This window comes from Poecilia reticulata, chromosome 5, assembly GCF_904066995.2.
Source record: "Poecilia reticulata chromosome 5, P_reticulata-male-v2, whole genome shotgun sequence".
Taxonomy (NCBI): Eukaryota; Metazoa; Chordata; class Actinopteri; order Cyprinodontiformes; family Poeciliidae; genus Poecilia; species Poecilia reticulata.
Genome location: NC_088834.1, coordinates 12056400 through 12072487, shown reverse-complemented (window position 1 = coordinate 12072487; position 16088 = coordinate 12056400). Strand labels below are relative to the sequence as shown.

At 37.8% G+C, this 16088-nt stretch overlaps 1 protein-coding gene across 7 annotated transcripts in view; it reads left to right on the top strand.

Moving 5' to 3' along the window:
• Positions 1-16088, top strand: part of kcnab2a (potassium voltage-gated channel subfamily A regulatory beta subunit 2a) — a 91914-nt gene that overhangs the window by 57823 nt on the left and 18003 nt on the right. For all 7 annotated transcript variants that reach the window (XM_008408573.3, XM_008408570.3, XM_008408571.3 and 4 more), the window contains 3 exons: positions 13285-13328; positions 14523-14560; positions 14822-14901. In XM_008408573.3, coding sequence (XP_008406795.1) covers positions 13285-13328; positions 14523-14560; positions 14822-14901 — 162 coding nt within the window. The remainder of the gene's footprint in view (positions 1-13284; positions 13329-14522; positions 14561-14821; positions 14902-16088) is intronic.

Here is a 16088-nt window from a genome sequence, read left to right as displayed (position 1 = left end):
TGAATTTAAAAGATTGTAAAATCGAGATTGTAAACTGTCTTCAGCAGGACTCCCCATGTTTAACAAAACATGCAGTATGTGAAAACATTGGTGAGTGTCGCGATGACAGTATGACCTGTGACAAATGCCCAACCGAACAGTGGTGATGTGTTTCTGCTTCGGGCTCATTGCAAACACAGAACAGAACCCAGATAGTCAGCAGTTTGTCCAGCTTCTGGGGGGAAAAATAAAAAAAGGAAATGTGTTATTTTCATCTCAACAGCATGGTTTTACTGAAGAAGCAGCACTCTGCAGCATCTGTTTGAGAAAGATTTTACCAGGTTTTGTTAAAGCCCCTCTAAAAACATTGTATGTTGCCTGATAAACAAGCTACACTAAATATATCACCGACAGAGAAAACCCGAGTGCCTGAGTCTTCAAGCATTCAGGTGTATATATTGCAAACTAAGCATTTCTTGAATTAAAATTGTATGACTTGCAACATATGACCCAACCCTTTCTGTCAGCATGTTTTTTAGTGATGAATGTAGCTAGGACCAGAACCTTTCTTTTATGTGCTAAAAGTCTTGCTCTCTCTGAATAAAGTGCAAACATGTCTCAACATATTATAGAAATATTTTATATCTTCTTTGTCTTTGTGCTTTATCTGGTTCCGATTTAATCACCGATACTGAGAATAGCTAGCTTTGAGTTTTCTTCACTCAGTAACAGCATCTACCCTCTAGTGTTGTCGCAGTAACCAGGAAGCACTGATTTCACAAAGATAAACTTTTCCGACTAGCAGGTCGACAGTAGGAGCAAATCAAGCTGAAAATTGTCAGATTCTAGTCAACATGCAACTGCCAAAAGGTTCGACAGGGTCACGTATGATGTACTGATACTTGGTTTTGTGTATCAAGCTGTACAACAATTCTTTGAATTTGACACCAACAAACTCAATCGGTTCTTTTACGAGAAATATGTGGATGGGGCTTTTGTGTGGAATTGAAAACTTTACTATTTGGTGTCAAGTTGTGCCTCTCCAAGTATTAAGCACAGTGAAAATAATGTGAGGGTTGATTTGAGGTTGATTTGTTGAACCGTATGACCCATCTCCGGCGCTACTGTCTCCAGCCACATCACAGTCTTCTGCATGTAATTTGCTGGCGGCAACCTCCTCGTGTTGTCTCTCTGTCATCATTGAGCCTAATGATATTGAATGAGAAAAATCATTTGCAGCTCAGGGGCCAGCGGCTTTTTGTGTTCTTGTGCTTTCACAGTGTGCTACGAAGTACACGACGGGATGTGTTCTTGTAAACTCGTATGTGATGTAAACCAAAGAAATGCGCGCCGTGATGCGGCGGGAAGCCCCAAACGTTCCTGTACAGAGGGCAGGGCATAAAGTCTGGGGTTTTCTTTGGAAGAAATGAGAACGAAAAGGAAAAGGAAGGGGAGATTGCTGGTGTATTCACAATGCCCAAGAGGAAGTACAGTGGGATGAAGTGATCTGTGCTCGTGTCACTGTGAATCTCTCAAGCGTGCCTCCCGGAGTTGAAGCTTGCAAGCCCTTTAACATGGCCGTCCATTTCTCTTTTCATCTTTAGGATTTTCCCCGCCTCTCTTTGCTAAAAGGAGAAGGAATTTCTCATTTCTCTATTTAGACAGCTGAAGAGGTTTGTGGTTTTAAAACCGTGCCCCAAAAGAATACAGTAAAGCTGTATTATCCACCCGCCAAAAACTTTCCCTGATTATCCCCCTCTGCACAATCGCTGTGAAATTCAAATCAGACTCATTTGCATAAAATCCTCGCCTTCTCCTTGAATGGCAGCCTCGAGTTTGACCCGTCTGCATCTCCGAGTTTGATTTCAGGTTAGTTTGGGAGTGACCTTACTCGGCAAGGCCACCAAAATCATCAAAGTGAACGACTTTTCACTTTGATGAGAGATCGCAGCAGCTTTATTGGCCTGCCAGCCGTTTTTAAATGGAACTCTGCATCTGACTGATACGACTGGGTAAAATCACCAAGCTTGACTGTGAATCGTCAACCTCTTCCAAGGAATGAATAAATGCCTTCATTCTGGACTGAATTAATGATGCACACTAAATGGCTTGTGATTATGTAAAGCAGCCGTTGTCAGGGGATGTCTGTGAGATTGGGAGAGCAGTGCAGGTGAGGCAGTTCATTCTGGTATTAGCTCTTCGTTCAGTCAGCCAAACTCTGCTGATGGGGAGAGTTTTATTTGCTAAGATGCAGCAAATCTCCAAAGTCCTGCTGAGTTACAAGAGCCGGAGCATGTATTGAATTCCAGCTGGGCTGCCATTTTTGTGCTTTGTGCAGACAAAAGTTTGAAGGATTCACCTCAAACTGCTGTGGTTAACAACTGGGAACGGAAACAAGACACCAGGGTATATTCGGTGAAATGCCGTATGTTGGAAGTGTTCATTCTGCTTGTGTTAGAGGTCAGGTGCCACTTACCTTTTGTTCTGCTGTTATTCATATTTCACTTTATTCTGAAACATTTGTGCAAGAAAGATTCGGGATGTCTCGACATGCAGGTTGCAAATCCCACAACATTGATCGGTAAATGCTAGGGATGCACCAATATTAGAATCTGCACTGAAATCTATATTCAATATTAACATTGTTGTTATGGCCATTAACTGTTATTTACCAATGATCTATCTGATTTCACCTTTTTGACTCTGTTAGGAAAATGACCACACCTCTGACATTCTTTCTCTGCCTAGTTAAACATCCTCAATCCTGCATTGCATCACTATTCCATGACCAGCAAATACAACATGGCTGACCAATGCCTTCACCTCCCAAAAGACAAATAAGAAGCAACAATTAAATTCAGTTTAACAATGCTTTATCAATTTCGAATGGAAAATTCAATGTTTGTGTAACTCATATTATTCAAGGTTCTTCGCAGAGTTTTTGTAGATGGTGATGGTTGTGGACAGGAAGGATCCGCTGTAGAGGATTTCTGAAGGAGCCTCTGACTGAAAGCCACTCTGCTGTTGTACAACAGTCTCTTGAAGAGGATGCTCAGGGTTGTCCATAATTATATTGATTTTATGAAGAATTTTTCATCATCTCCAGATGTTCCACAGTCATCCCTGTAATAGAACCAGCATTCTTCATCAGGTTTTTCAGCTTTTTAAAGTCCCTGCCTCTGTAGCGGCTAACCCAACAGATGATGACAGAAGGGATTGCAATCTTCACAAAAATATTGTAGAAGATCTGCATAAACTTGCTTCAAAGACAGAAGGACCAAAGTTTCCTCAAGAAATAAAGTCTGCTCTGTCCCTTCACTGTTGTCCAAGCAAACAGAGGTATTTATACACCTCAATCACCTCCACTTCTTTTTTCATGATGAAAATAGTGTTTGACCTAGCCCTGTCTTTTAAAGTCTTTAGTCCTCTTTTGTTTTGTTCACTTTCAAGATGGCATGATTGTTCTCCTCACCAAGAGACGAAGCGTTCCATCAACTCTGTTCTCAGCTTCTTGTCCATCTTCAAGTCAAGTCAAGTTCATTTGTATTGCACATTTCATCATCAAGGCAGTTCAGAGTGTTAAAAAAACAAAACTACAAAGTCACAAAAGAGTACCATACAGCCAATAATTGAGAAAACCAGCAACAATCATTACATTTTAAGGAAAATGGCAACATTGAAATACAGATCAAGGTTGACAGTGATTTGTTGCATACGATGCATGTTATGTTACCTTTCTTGCAACCTTGCTGTGGCGACCCCCAACCAGGTTGAAGGGGTCCACCGCTGTTATGGAAAATGACCCGAACAGTCAAGTGCAGCCGAGCAAACGGTATCACAACCCTTTGAGGATTCACTTAAAGTTTCCTTCTCTTTTTGATTATTTCGAGCTCCACCATCAGTTTATCAGTAAATTGAACATGCAATTCAGGAGATCTCGACCCGCAGAAACACTTAACTCAATGAAGCAAACTGGAAGGAAAACACACACAGAGATCAATGTGATGCTAATAGAACATGGCTAGCTATTTCAAAACTACAGTAGTTATCTCTCTGTGTCATCAATAATATTCACACATAGTGTGTTTTACCCACATGAATGAAAATATGGTGACTCAATCATATCACTGAATAAGTGAGAAACGAAGACAGCGACTCAGCAGTGGTCCAATAAAGCAGGTCCTGTTAGCACCCATTGTTGCTCTTAGCAACATTATGATCATTTTGAAACAAGTAAAAGATTATTAGTTCTGATTCCCATTTTGCCTGTTGACTCTAATACAATAAAATATGAATACACTTAATTTTGCCCTAAGTGACCTGGATATGAATTATTTAGTGAATTCTTAAAAACCACAATTTCGTGCAGCAGAATATAGAAAAATAATTTTGAAGCTATGGTCTTCAAAAGTTATGAACACAACGCCCTTCTAACAGGTTTAAATCGACATTTTATAGGTGCAAAATGAAGCCTTCAGGCTCCAAAGTCCGTTACAAAATGACCAAAACGGCAGCGGTATTAGGTGGCTAAGGTGCAAAAGTGGTCAATACCTGATCCCTAATACTTGTCTATGCATCCTGCAAAATAAAGTCTTGTTCCCCATGGGTTTTCATTTCTTCAGCAAAGACTTCATCAGCTATAAAACACTTCTGCTCTGTTGCAGTCGCTTGCTTACTTGAGGCCCGACTAAGTCATAGCTGACTCACCACCTGTTCTGGTGTAAATCTACTAGTAAGTCGCCTTAAGATTCCTCATCTCATGATGTTCACTTTTACTTTGAGAGTTGACATTGAGCCCCAGTAACAGTGGATGGCCTCTGGAGGGCTTGTGTAAGCGGCTGGCATTTAAATCTTACCGCTGTGCTGCTTAGAGTTGGCGTTTATCATTTTTTAAAAGCCACGCCAAAAAAAGAAAAACAATAATAAAAATCAGTTCTCAGTGGTTATTGTTGTTCAGTCCACCTTGAAGTCGCCTGAGAAAACAGATGGCAGAAATGACAAGAAGGAAAAGTGACAAGATTTCCAAACAAGGACTTTGCACATTTGGCTATTAATTAGTGCTGTGGATCTTTAATGTTACTGGTTGCCATAGCAGAGCTGAAGACGAGGTGATGGAGCTCAGTTTGGATCACATTTGTGTTTTGTTTGGGATTTTTTTTTAGGAATATTGCCTTTTTTATTATTATTGTTACACAAATGCATAATTGCTCATCGCTCAGGCTCCGCTGACAGAAGCTGTGGGCGTGTGAGCTTTGGGGCGTCATGAGTGTGGATGCATGCTGGGACATTTCTCCTGCATTCTGAGGGCTCTCATCATCAGGGAGCCAGTTTTCCACTGCGCCCCCCCTCCCAATTCAGATATAAATCACAAGCAGACCCTGGAAGTCAAACAGAACGCACTTACAGATTATGAGAGGTTAGTTTGTAGACTCAAAGCAGAGACTTGAGGTCACAAACATTTTTTAGGTACCATCTGTAATGCGGACGCCTCAGCCATCTTTTCTCTGGGGGTGTTGGGACAAACTGACGAATAATCTAGCTAACGTAGGCTTGTGTTGCACAGAGCACGGTGAGAATTTGTTTGTTTTGGGAGGAGGAAGATGAAATATGTTTCTTCTGTTTCTTTAAGCATGTGAGAGAGATACTTGTGTTTATGTTGAAGGAGGAGGAGAAGAAGACAGCTGTTCTTTTTTCGCCTCACTGATAAAGTTTAATTAGAGCCTCTGTTTGCATGTGTGTGTTGCTCCCCTCTCTCCCTTCTCTCTGTTTTTCTGCATGTTAGTTTCATTAAAGCTCTAGAAATAGCTTCTTCCATTTATTAATGCTGCTGTCAAAAAGAACCAGTTCTTGATTCGGTGAAAATCTGGTGAGATTACAAGTGCCTCTTAATAAATTAGAATGTAATCAAAGTTGATTTATTTCAAGAATTCAAGGAAATGAAACTCATTTACTATAATTCATTCAGTACACACACGGGGGTATATTAAAAGAGCTTGTTTCATTTTAATCATTATGGGATACAGTTGATAAATACTCTATAATCAGTTTCTTTGAAAATAAAAGCCTTGCATCAGAACCAATAATAAGGGATTTAAACACAGAAATTTTGATCCACTGAATTGTATGTTCATGTACTTCATATTTATTGGGTTTCTGATCCCTTTGCATGAATTGCTGCATCAATGAAGCGTGACATGGAGGAAACGGGGCTGCAGAATACCTTTTTGCACTGGTGGCACTGCTTCAATCAACTGTTTCTATGAAGCGCATCACCACAAAAGTTATTAGAACCTACATTTTTAACAGGCATCGCATTTAACATCGCAGGTTTACAGTTTAACTTTATTTGTAAATCACTTTCTATAAAGGCAGTATTGACTTGTAAATGATTTATTTAAAATCTGGTCAACATGAAGTTCTTTATTTGAAGCAGAATTGGAAAGACGGGTAACTTACTGAAAAAAGTGCTTAAAGTGATTTTAAGAGCTGAAATGTGAATCTAAGAACCTCTCAAGATAAACGAAATGAAACAATGAAATCAAGGAAAATATATGTTGTAAGTGCAAATGTTTTCAGGGCTAAGCATCTTATGAACATCTCAAACTGACCATTTCATTACGTTCATGTGAATTCATTAATATCCACCTGTTCTGTAACTATGTCATCAGGAAGCTTTAGGTTAATGTTGCTTCTTTTGTCTGTTTACATTATGACAGATTAACTTCATCTGGCATGCATTGACCGGTCACAGATTAGTACTTTGATGTGTTTATGAGGAAACCTAAATCATCAGACTGATTTCAAATGAACAGGTTCTAGTCTGGATGAGCCAGAGCATCAGGAACTTTGACTTTGTTCTACATAATGTGCAATAAAGTGATTGAAGGGGGGAAAATGAGAATAAATTGAGATGAGACTACTCTAAAGCAGCAGAGCAGAGCTGCCTTGGTTATTTGCACACGGCACCATTTTATGTGATAATTATAAATGAAGTAAGTTCTAATTGTACCTGAACATTTATCTGAGCAATTACAGCCGTGCTCAGAGGAACAGTCTGTATTAATGTCTGAATGAATCACAAACAAACTCTCATCCAGAGGTTCCCTCATTAGAGAGGAAGGGTGCCATCAGTAGCGCAGCCAAACATGAATCACTAATCAGGTGTTGAGTTTATAATACTAGGTTTGACTTAGAGGAGCGATATTGAGTTTTCTGACATGCTAGAGGTGCATTTGATGTATACAGTTAAAATGTTATATGCAAATCTGGGAAAGTTTTATATTTAGACTTTGTATTTTTATTTTATCGGATTTTCAGAGTGCTTTGAATTTGATTAATTAGAACTCAAACACAAAAGAAATTGTTCACAAATAACAGAGATAAAACAAAAACGGACTAGATTCAGGACTTGCAGCAAAAGTGCAATCTGTAAAGACCGTTAATTTATATTTATGTCAATAAACGCAGATTTATTGCCATAAATAATTCTGTATTTATCAAAACAACTATCAATAGTGTTGTTTATCAAAAGAGCAAATTTGTCACACTTGGGGATTCCTGTTTTGTTACTCTGCAACAAACATTAAAAGGTTTCCAGTCAATACAAACAGAAAGTGTCTCTTTAAAAAATAATTTAAAAATGTCTAAATCTTCAATCTGCTAATGAGTAAAAAAAAAAACAACATAATTCAAACTGTCACTGACAGCTGTAATAAAATGCTTTAATGCCAGTCTCTTTGTGTCTTCTGCTGATATGAAGCTGTTTATTTCCACCGTATTAAATCACATTTGACATCTCATCAAATCAGCTTTATTTCAATAGCACCAGCTGACAACAAATGCAATCTACAGACACTTTGAAAAATAAACAGATAAAAAAAACTGTACACAGAACGATCAGTGACCTGATTTTTATTTTTTTAAATTTTTTTCTGAAGTCTTTTTCCAACTTTTATTATTTGGGGAGTAGATCATGTGAAATTTCAGCTACAACTGATCAGTGGCGAGACACGCTGCGAACCCAGCGTGCAACCAGTGACACGTAGCAACACATTCTTCAGAGAACAAAGTGGTGACAAACTGAGCCCCTTTTCTGACAATGTGCTAAAAGCTCTGAATTGGTCTAACCTTTCTGTAACTGTGGAGTTTGTGTGATGCATAAGTTATCCTGTTGCTGCCGTTCCTGGTCGTGCTTTCTTCCCCAACTTGGATTTCTTCCTCTTTTTCCGAACTGACAGCGCTCTGACCACTGTCTGCTGCTGATAACACGCTGACTACTCATGCAGTAAATACTTTCCCAACACCCGTTTAAAAACATGAAACTGTCCCAAGTTTCTCACTGAAGAATAAAACTTTCGAAGCATACAGTCAAATGTCTTACAGTTAGTTATTTAATGGGTTGCAAATCTTTTTTTCTTTTCAACAGCTTCCTCTACGGCGCACCGACACAGAGAGGTATCAATCTAAGTCTCCATTCAAAGGAGGATTAGCATATATCCAAAAATGTAAAATTATTCTTCTCAATTCAACTCTGGAAAGAATCTCCTTATTCATTCTCCTCCAGTCAAATCTGACACTTACAAATCCATATTGGGCTTTGATCTGACGGAGAACAAAGTCTTTTTGTCCACAGCTACAAAAGAAGGTCATCCAACAGAGAGATACGATTAAAGCCTCAAGGTGGAAAGCTGAAGATTGCTTTTCATTTAAAAACAGAAGCAAACAACAATGACATTTTAACATTTGAATGTATTCACAGCTAATTGTGTCTAATTGTAATTATCCTTGTGAGAAGACAATTTTCTGATATCAGCAAAACGTTTTGGTTGTCTTTTCTTCTCTCTGTTGCATTAATCCGAATTGAAGGAAACTCATTTAAAAAGAGGGTTACCTTTGCAGGTTAGGGCCACAGATGAGGTTTAATTCATACTTCATCGGTTTAATTCATCGGTGAACTTATCCCTCCACGTCTTCCGGCTTCTTTAACGTTTGCTCGTTTTTCAACCTGACGTCCACACAGCCTCTGTAAGACTCCAGCTACACCACTTTAGCTCTCACTAGAGCACACTTTCATTTGTAGAGCTGCAGATCTATGCTTGATATAAATATGCAGTCATCGCTTCATACAAATGATTGCTCTGAAGTGCAGTAGTGGGCTGAGATTATTACTAAAGTAATGGGAGCTGAAAAGTATTCAATAATTCACTCATTAATAAAGTCACGGACCAATTAATCTCTTAGTAACTGAATGCATTTATCCCGGCAGTGAAATAGATCCAAGATCTAATGAAAATGGCCTCATCACATTTTCCTTTCGTTGAAATGCTTCGGCTGTCTTTGGCCGCTTGAGGCATCACAGGTCTCATCTGTGCAGTCAAGGTGTCTGAGTAGCAGGAATGATATTAATCTAAGATCTGCAATGCTTCTCATCTGTGGAGAATATTTAAGGGACTGAAAATACTCCAAGAAAAAATATTTTATAATTTTTTTTATTTTATTTTATTACTTGATAAACTTTCAGGTTGGTAGTATTAATTAAATTGTCAGCTGTTTTTGAGCTGATCTGTTTTTTTTGTAGCACAATAGACCAGATTAACTGATCTAATGGAGTTATTTCATTTTTATTTGGCAGGTAACTGATTGATCTAGTTATCATTAATTGGGTTTATGCATAGTTGTGAATTAGTCTTTTTTATCATTGAGGGTGTCCATCTTAGCTGTGGTTCAACAACAGATGCAAATTAGCTCCATATCGTCCAAACCAACTAGAGAAAGTAGGGTGGAGAGCACACTCTGCAGCCTGGCAAACTCCTGCTCCGCTTGCTACCTGCGTTTGAGCCAAGGTCTGTATTCACAACTAAATGGATATAAATGCATCATTCATGAGATATTAATTTGCATTTATAATTAAATTTATTTTATTTCATCACTTTATTTCATTCATTGTGTCTTGAAATGTTAAGTTTTAATTTCAGATCTGCTCATTTCAAACACCTCTTAGTAAGTTTCCTGTTTTGTACAATTCTGCTTCAAATAAACAACCTTATGTTTACTAAATTATTAAGTAACCATTTACAGGCCAGTATTGCCTTAATGAAGAGTGATAAAAAAAATTTAAAAAACTGGTAAAACTGTGATGTAAGATGCAAAAATATGGAAGCACTTAACTTTTGTACTAGTGTACAGCAGTTACTCCCTTCGTATTGAGAAGGAAGTCAGAGGGACGACTTTACTGTGAGGGCTCCTCTCTGCTGAGCCTCAGCTGGAACCTGACCCCACCATAACAAAGGGCCACTGCAGCAGTACAAAGCAGTAACCAAGACCGTCCTAATCAAATGCCCAAGAGAACAATGCGCCCATGAAAGGACATCCTTAAATGGGAGTAATTGCAAGGGCAGAGCTGTGTATCCTGGTGTCTTTATAAATGCTTCTCTGGAACATGAGTTATATATATATATATATATATATATATATATATATATATATATATTTTTTTTTTTTTTTTTTTTTTTAAAGAAAACTTTGTGCACTTCATCTAGTCACCCTGCTTCTGAATCAGCTGCCACTGATTAGTTCTGAGAAATGAGCAATGCCCAGTTCTAGTTTATTCTGATTTCAATTGATCTGAATTTTGTGTCATGCAAATGTGTTTATGTGAAGGGTTCCATGATGTTACATTGGAGTGGTAGTTTTGAATTCAACTGGAAATAAGGGAATAGCAAAACAAATCTTACTTGCATAAAGCTGCTTATTGATGTTTGCAGAGTGAATGTGCCGGAGTCCGATTCTCAAAACGTATAAAAATATATCACAAGTTGTAAAACTAATAGTTTGTATTTTTTATATTTGTTCTTATCATAAATTAATCCAACACATTCATGGTTCCGTTTATAACTCTTAAAACTGTCATTTATGTATTTTGATTTGATGCTTAGATTCAACAAAAAATATAGGATATACCTTCCAAATATTAGAAAATGTGCTTATTGTGCAGAATATTATTCATTTTTCTTGTTCTACTCTGCATACAGTGACCCAAGTATAAGACATGAGTTAATGTGTCTGGGTTTCTGCTGAGGAATCCATCCTCCTCATGCCAGCTACTCAGCAGACATGCCACTCGCAGCTCACCATCTGTAAATTACTTTACTCATAGTACCTTAATATTTGTGATGCTATGTATTAGCTCCCATGCCATTATTTTAGTGACTAAAATGTTTACAAACATTCAAATTAGAGACAAAAAGTATAGAAGCCTTCACGAAGTTCCGGAAGAGCTCTGCTGCCACCGCAACATTCTTCTCTTTGGCCTCTCATTGAAAGATTTTTTATTTTGAAGCTTTCTCAAACTTTTATGTGCCGTAATATTTATGGTGAACGTGCATTCATACTCAAGAATATTAATTAATTTTATTACTAGGAATGTGATTCTTGGTTTCATAATTTAGGATTAGTACAAAAAATACAGAGCACCTCCCTGAATGTTCTCATATGGTGTTGCAAACAGTAGCAGAGACGATGCAAAATATGGGATGTTTTCAAGTAAACATGCATGTGTAGTCTACCATGATTGGTTAATGCTACAGTAAAATTTATAAAATTACATATGTTACTGATAAATATATATTTATGTGTAATAAAAGCTTATTATAACAATCATAATGTAAATGCTAATATTTACAATCTCAAAATACTGTAACCAATACATACATTTATTCACAGACATGTATTTCTTGTGCTCTGAGTGAAGAAATAACTGTTTTTCACTATTGTAAGCACTTTGTAACTTCAACACTTTTATATTCACAAAATGTTTAGATTGTGGACCTGGTTTAACCAGTTATTGACCTGCCATGTTGGAGATGGGGAGGCAGCCTAATGCAGAAAGTGTCGTCATGTCATGCAAAACAAGGGACGGTGCCGCACCATGACATGCACATGTTGGGGTGGTTTCCGTTTAGCACACTGTTACCAGACCATGAATGTAACAACACTGGTTTATTGTTCAAAGAAACTTTTAAAGTATGAGAGGGCAGGTGTTTGCCAAACTACTGATGGAGATCAGCCAATCTCCATCAGTAGTTTCGGCCACAGATAAAAGATATCTTAAAACTTTCACTACTCTCCTTTTAATTTTTTTCTGTACTTGTCCAGTCATCACTTCAGTGGTTGCGTTGGAAAGTGACAGTAAAGGTAGAATCTTTAACATTTTCTTTCCTAGTTTTGGTTTATTTGCAGCCTGAATTCAAAGCCTCTTGTTGTGACGCTGTTGAGATTTTGAAATGAAACCAGAGTAACGGTTCAGCATCCTCCAACCCAAACATCTGCACTGATTCACATGCTCACACTTCTGTCTCCCTCTCTACTCTGCGATATACAACCAGCCTTGAACAGATTATTTTAGTTATCATCCCACATACCAACTTTCACTCCTGCACATGTTACATCATCCCTCATGGCACATTTTTTCATTTATTTATTTATTTATCTATTTATTCACTTATTCACTGTTAAGCAAGAGTAATAAACTTCATATTTTATTCTCAACACCTTTGGGATCTTTTTTTTTTTTTTCCTATATCAGATGTGGATAGAGTTTGAGTCCTTTCTAAATCAGTTTAAAAGAGAGTTTGCTTCTGCTCTGTCATAACTCTAACATCCTGCATGTTAACAGGGAGCAAAAGACATCAGAGGGATCTTTAAAGGCTTGCAAGAATCCAAGCTGTGAATGTCACCAGAAGGGTTGGTCCGGGCTTTGATTGGCTCAGATACAGCGGCTTTCAGAAGCAAGTTGTTTGGAGCAGTCAAAGTTGCTCATTGCTGAAGGGGATTTTAGTCACAGGGAGGCTGAGAGACATTTCTCTGGATGTCTTGGTGGGCCTGCTTAAGAGCCATCCCCCCCCCCCTGATTTTCCTTGACATTTCACACAGCGACACACATACGCACGCATCGTCAGTGATGATTCGCACATTGCCTTTTTCCTCATCCATTTGTCAGTGCTGCAGAAGATGCACGCTCATTCCAAATCCATATAGCGTTCTGTTTTTTTTTTTTTGTTGTTTTTTTTGTTTTGTTTTTTTTCAACTTCTGCAATAAAAACCAATGACTGCAGAGGCATATAGGAAATTTTTTTTTTTTTTGCCGTACTTGCTTACCTACAGTACGTACTACCCAGTCACTGTGAGCAAACAAACAAACAAAAAAAGATTTACGTGCTCTGAAACTGCCTTTCGAGCACAAAACCTTCATAAATCACTGCCACCTCAGCTCGACATTAATGTTAATTTATTTCTCTGTTTTGACAGAAACCTTGGAAAGTCTGGCCTGCGGGTCTCCTGCCTTGGATTAGGTGAGTTCATGACACAATCTGGAAAGCAGCACACATGATGAATTTATGTGCAAAGCAAATAACCTTTCTGCTTTATTTTTACATTACCTTTTAAAAAAAAGAAGACACCACTGCTACTTCAGAAAGTGAATAATTTGCTCAAACCTTGAACATTTTTAGGATGGCATTTTACATTATGTGCTATTTTAGCACATGCATTGCAATGACAAAGAAATTCCTCAAAAAGTTTATTCATATCATTAACTCAATTCAAGAATTGAAATGCACATATTATGTAGAGTCATTATGCACAGACTTACGTAAAAACCATCTATATTTGGTGTGATTGTCTCTCACAGCTAAACAAAAATTAAAAATCCAAAGGGCTTCTCCGAAAATTTACATATTACATAAAACCAATTTAAGAAGAAAAAAAAAAGATTTCAAGAGAAATATTAGCATCCATCTGCATAACACCCTCATTCTCTGTTCTATGAATTACTGTAACATTGAGGCACAAAGCCTGTGGCATTACAGAGATATTAATGGAGCCCAGGTTGCTAAAAGAAGAAATGTAATTCCTTTGACATTTTGTGTTGTTCACGAATGGCTCAACACAAGAATCGTGACAGTTTCCATAAGCATTAATTATTTATGAGTATTGCAACAGTATCCATAGCAGGAAGCACCGACTCCATCTGCACATACTGTAACACACAATCAACACACAATTAATTCAAGGTTGCATTTTTTTTCCTGCTTCTAATGCACTTTTTTGAACAGAGCTTGTCCTTCCACTGAATTTTCCTCTAATATCCTTGGCTACCTGTATGAACCAGCAGATTTGAACTTTTCTGGCTTTACCTTTCAGATGAAAGGGGCTAGTCGACTGTCTTCTGGTCGACTGTTAAGTCAGCAAGGTTAGAGTTAGACCTTTACTTGGTTAGAACAAAACATTTCTGTATTAAAAATACTAAATAAATACATGTTTTCAGCATATCTCTCTGTGCATGATGATTGTATATAACAAAACCTGAATTACTGGAACTACTTTAAAAAGTCTTATCAGTTTTATTGCCACCTCAGAAACTTTTTGGGGTTTGAACTTGTTTCTTGTAGAATATGTTCATATGTTTAGAATATATGCCGTCACTTCTTACCTATTCATTAGTGTGTGTTCATGACGTGGCCCTGCCTCCTTGTCACCCTCCGCAGGAACATGGGTGACATTCGGTGGACAGATAACAGATGAGGTGAGAGCAGATGGATCCGTCAAAGCTTGAGCTTAAAAACATTCACAGTGAAGTTTGCTTTCCCAGAATGCTCAGCAAACCCAGTTTTACCTCCTTCTTACTGTAAATCCGTTGCCGACAGCCAAATAATTCACCTTATCAAATGACACTGTAGCCATCTTTAGTCTTGGGAAGGCAGATGAATAATTAAGAAGCTGTAATGTTGCACATCAGATCATCGTGCCCCCCCAGTCTGTTTCTTACCCCTTGTTTCATCAACAGATGGCAGAGCAGCTGATGACTCTGGCCTATGAAAACGGCATCAATCTGTTTGACACAGCGGAGGTCTACGCTGCTGGGAAGTGAGTATATATCCTGTATCGCTGTGACGGCAAACATTGCCAAGCTTCTAGTCGCTGAAAGGTTGTGAATCCTCAAAGTACAGATACTTTACTGGCTCACTGTTCACGTCAGGTGTGAGTCATGAAGTGGTGTGCAGTCATGAAGAAATGATACACTTAATTTGTGCTGCAGTAATAATAAACATTCCTTATCATTGCATGAACACATTCTGTCTCCCTCTCTGCAGTTCATAAATATTCTGTTCATGCCTCCTGCTAAAAACATGCTCTGATTACAGGTCAGAGCGACTGGTTCACACCTAAAATACATCTGGGCTTGCTTCTCAAGTAATCAGTTATGATTAGATGTTCCTGCCAGGCTTTTTAGTTAAACAAATGTGCAAAGTATTTTATCATAAAAATGAACCGGGAAAGAAAAACGAGAACAGGTGCAATTTTGCAAGCTGTAATCATTGAAGAGAAGTAGTTTTTAAACTTTTTAGGGTTTTAAAAAATACTCTGCTTTCACTTCAGTTGGGCTTTGAAAAAACTGGTGAGATTTTTTTTATTTAAGAAAAGTCTGTTGAAGGACAAAATGTTCTTTTTTATGGCAATCAAGAAAGAAAATTGGAACTGCGCTTTTGGAAGAACAGAAACAGACATTAGACATAGCTCCATTAGCCTCTAGTTCTCTGACCTTCAAACCTTAATACATTTTTGTCTGCAATGAAACCCAGCAATTTTACAAAATCTCAATCTTTTTGGAGCTCTTGGTCTTTTTTTAAAAGAACAATGTGACCTGTTTGTTAATGTGCAGGTTTTATTTTCACTGCCAGAAGGGAAAAAAAGGGGAAAATCCTTTTTTCAGATGGATTTTCAGATAAGTGGTTCTTATCATCTGAGCTGTCACCTCAGATGATAAGAACCACTGGCTGCACTTTCATTTATAAATTCATTCAATTTATTCATAAATTGTCCATATTGTCCAGAAATAAAATCATGATATAGCCTTGTATACATAAATACTTTTAACCTGATTTTGGATTAAAAATCCTAGCTAAATTGCTCACATTAGGGTCTCTATGCTGGATTATTTTCAAAGCTGGAAATAGATCATTTAAAGCTGTTGAATCACTAACTTCAATCTATTCTTGTGTGTTAAAAAGCAGTGCGTAATTGTGAAGTGTAAGGATATTTTCAAAATGAGT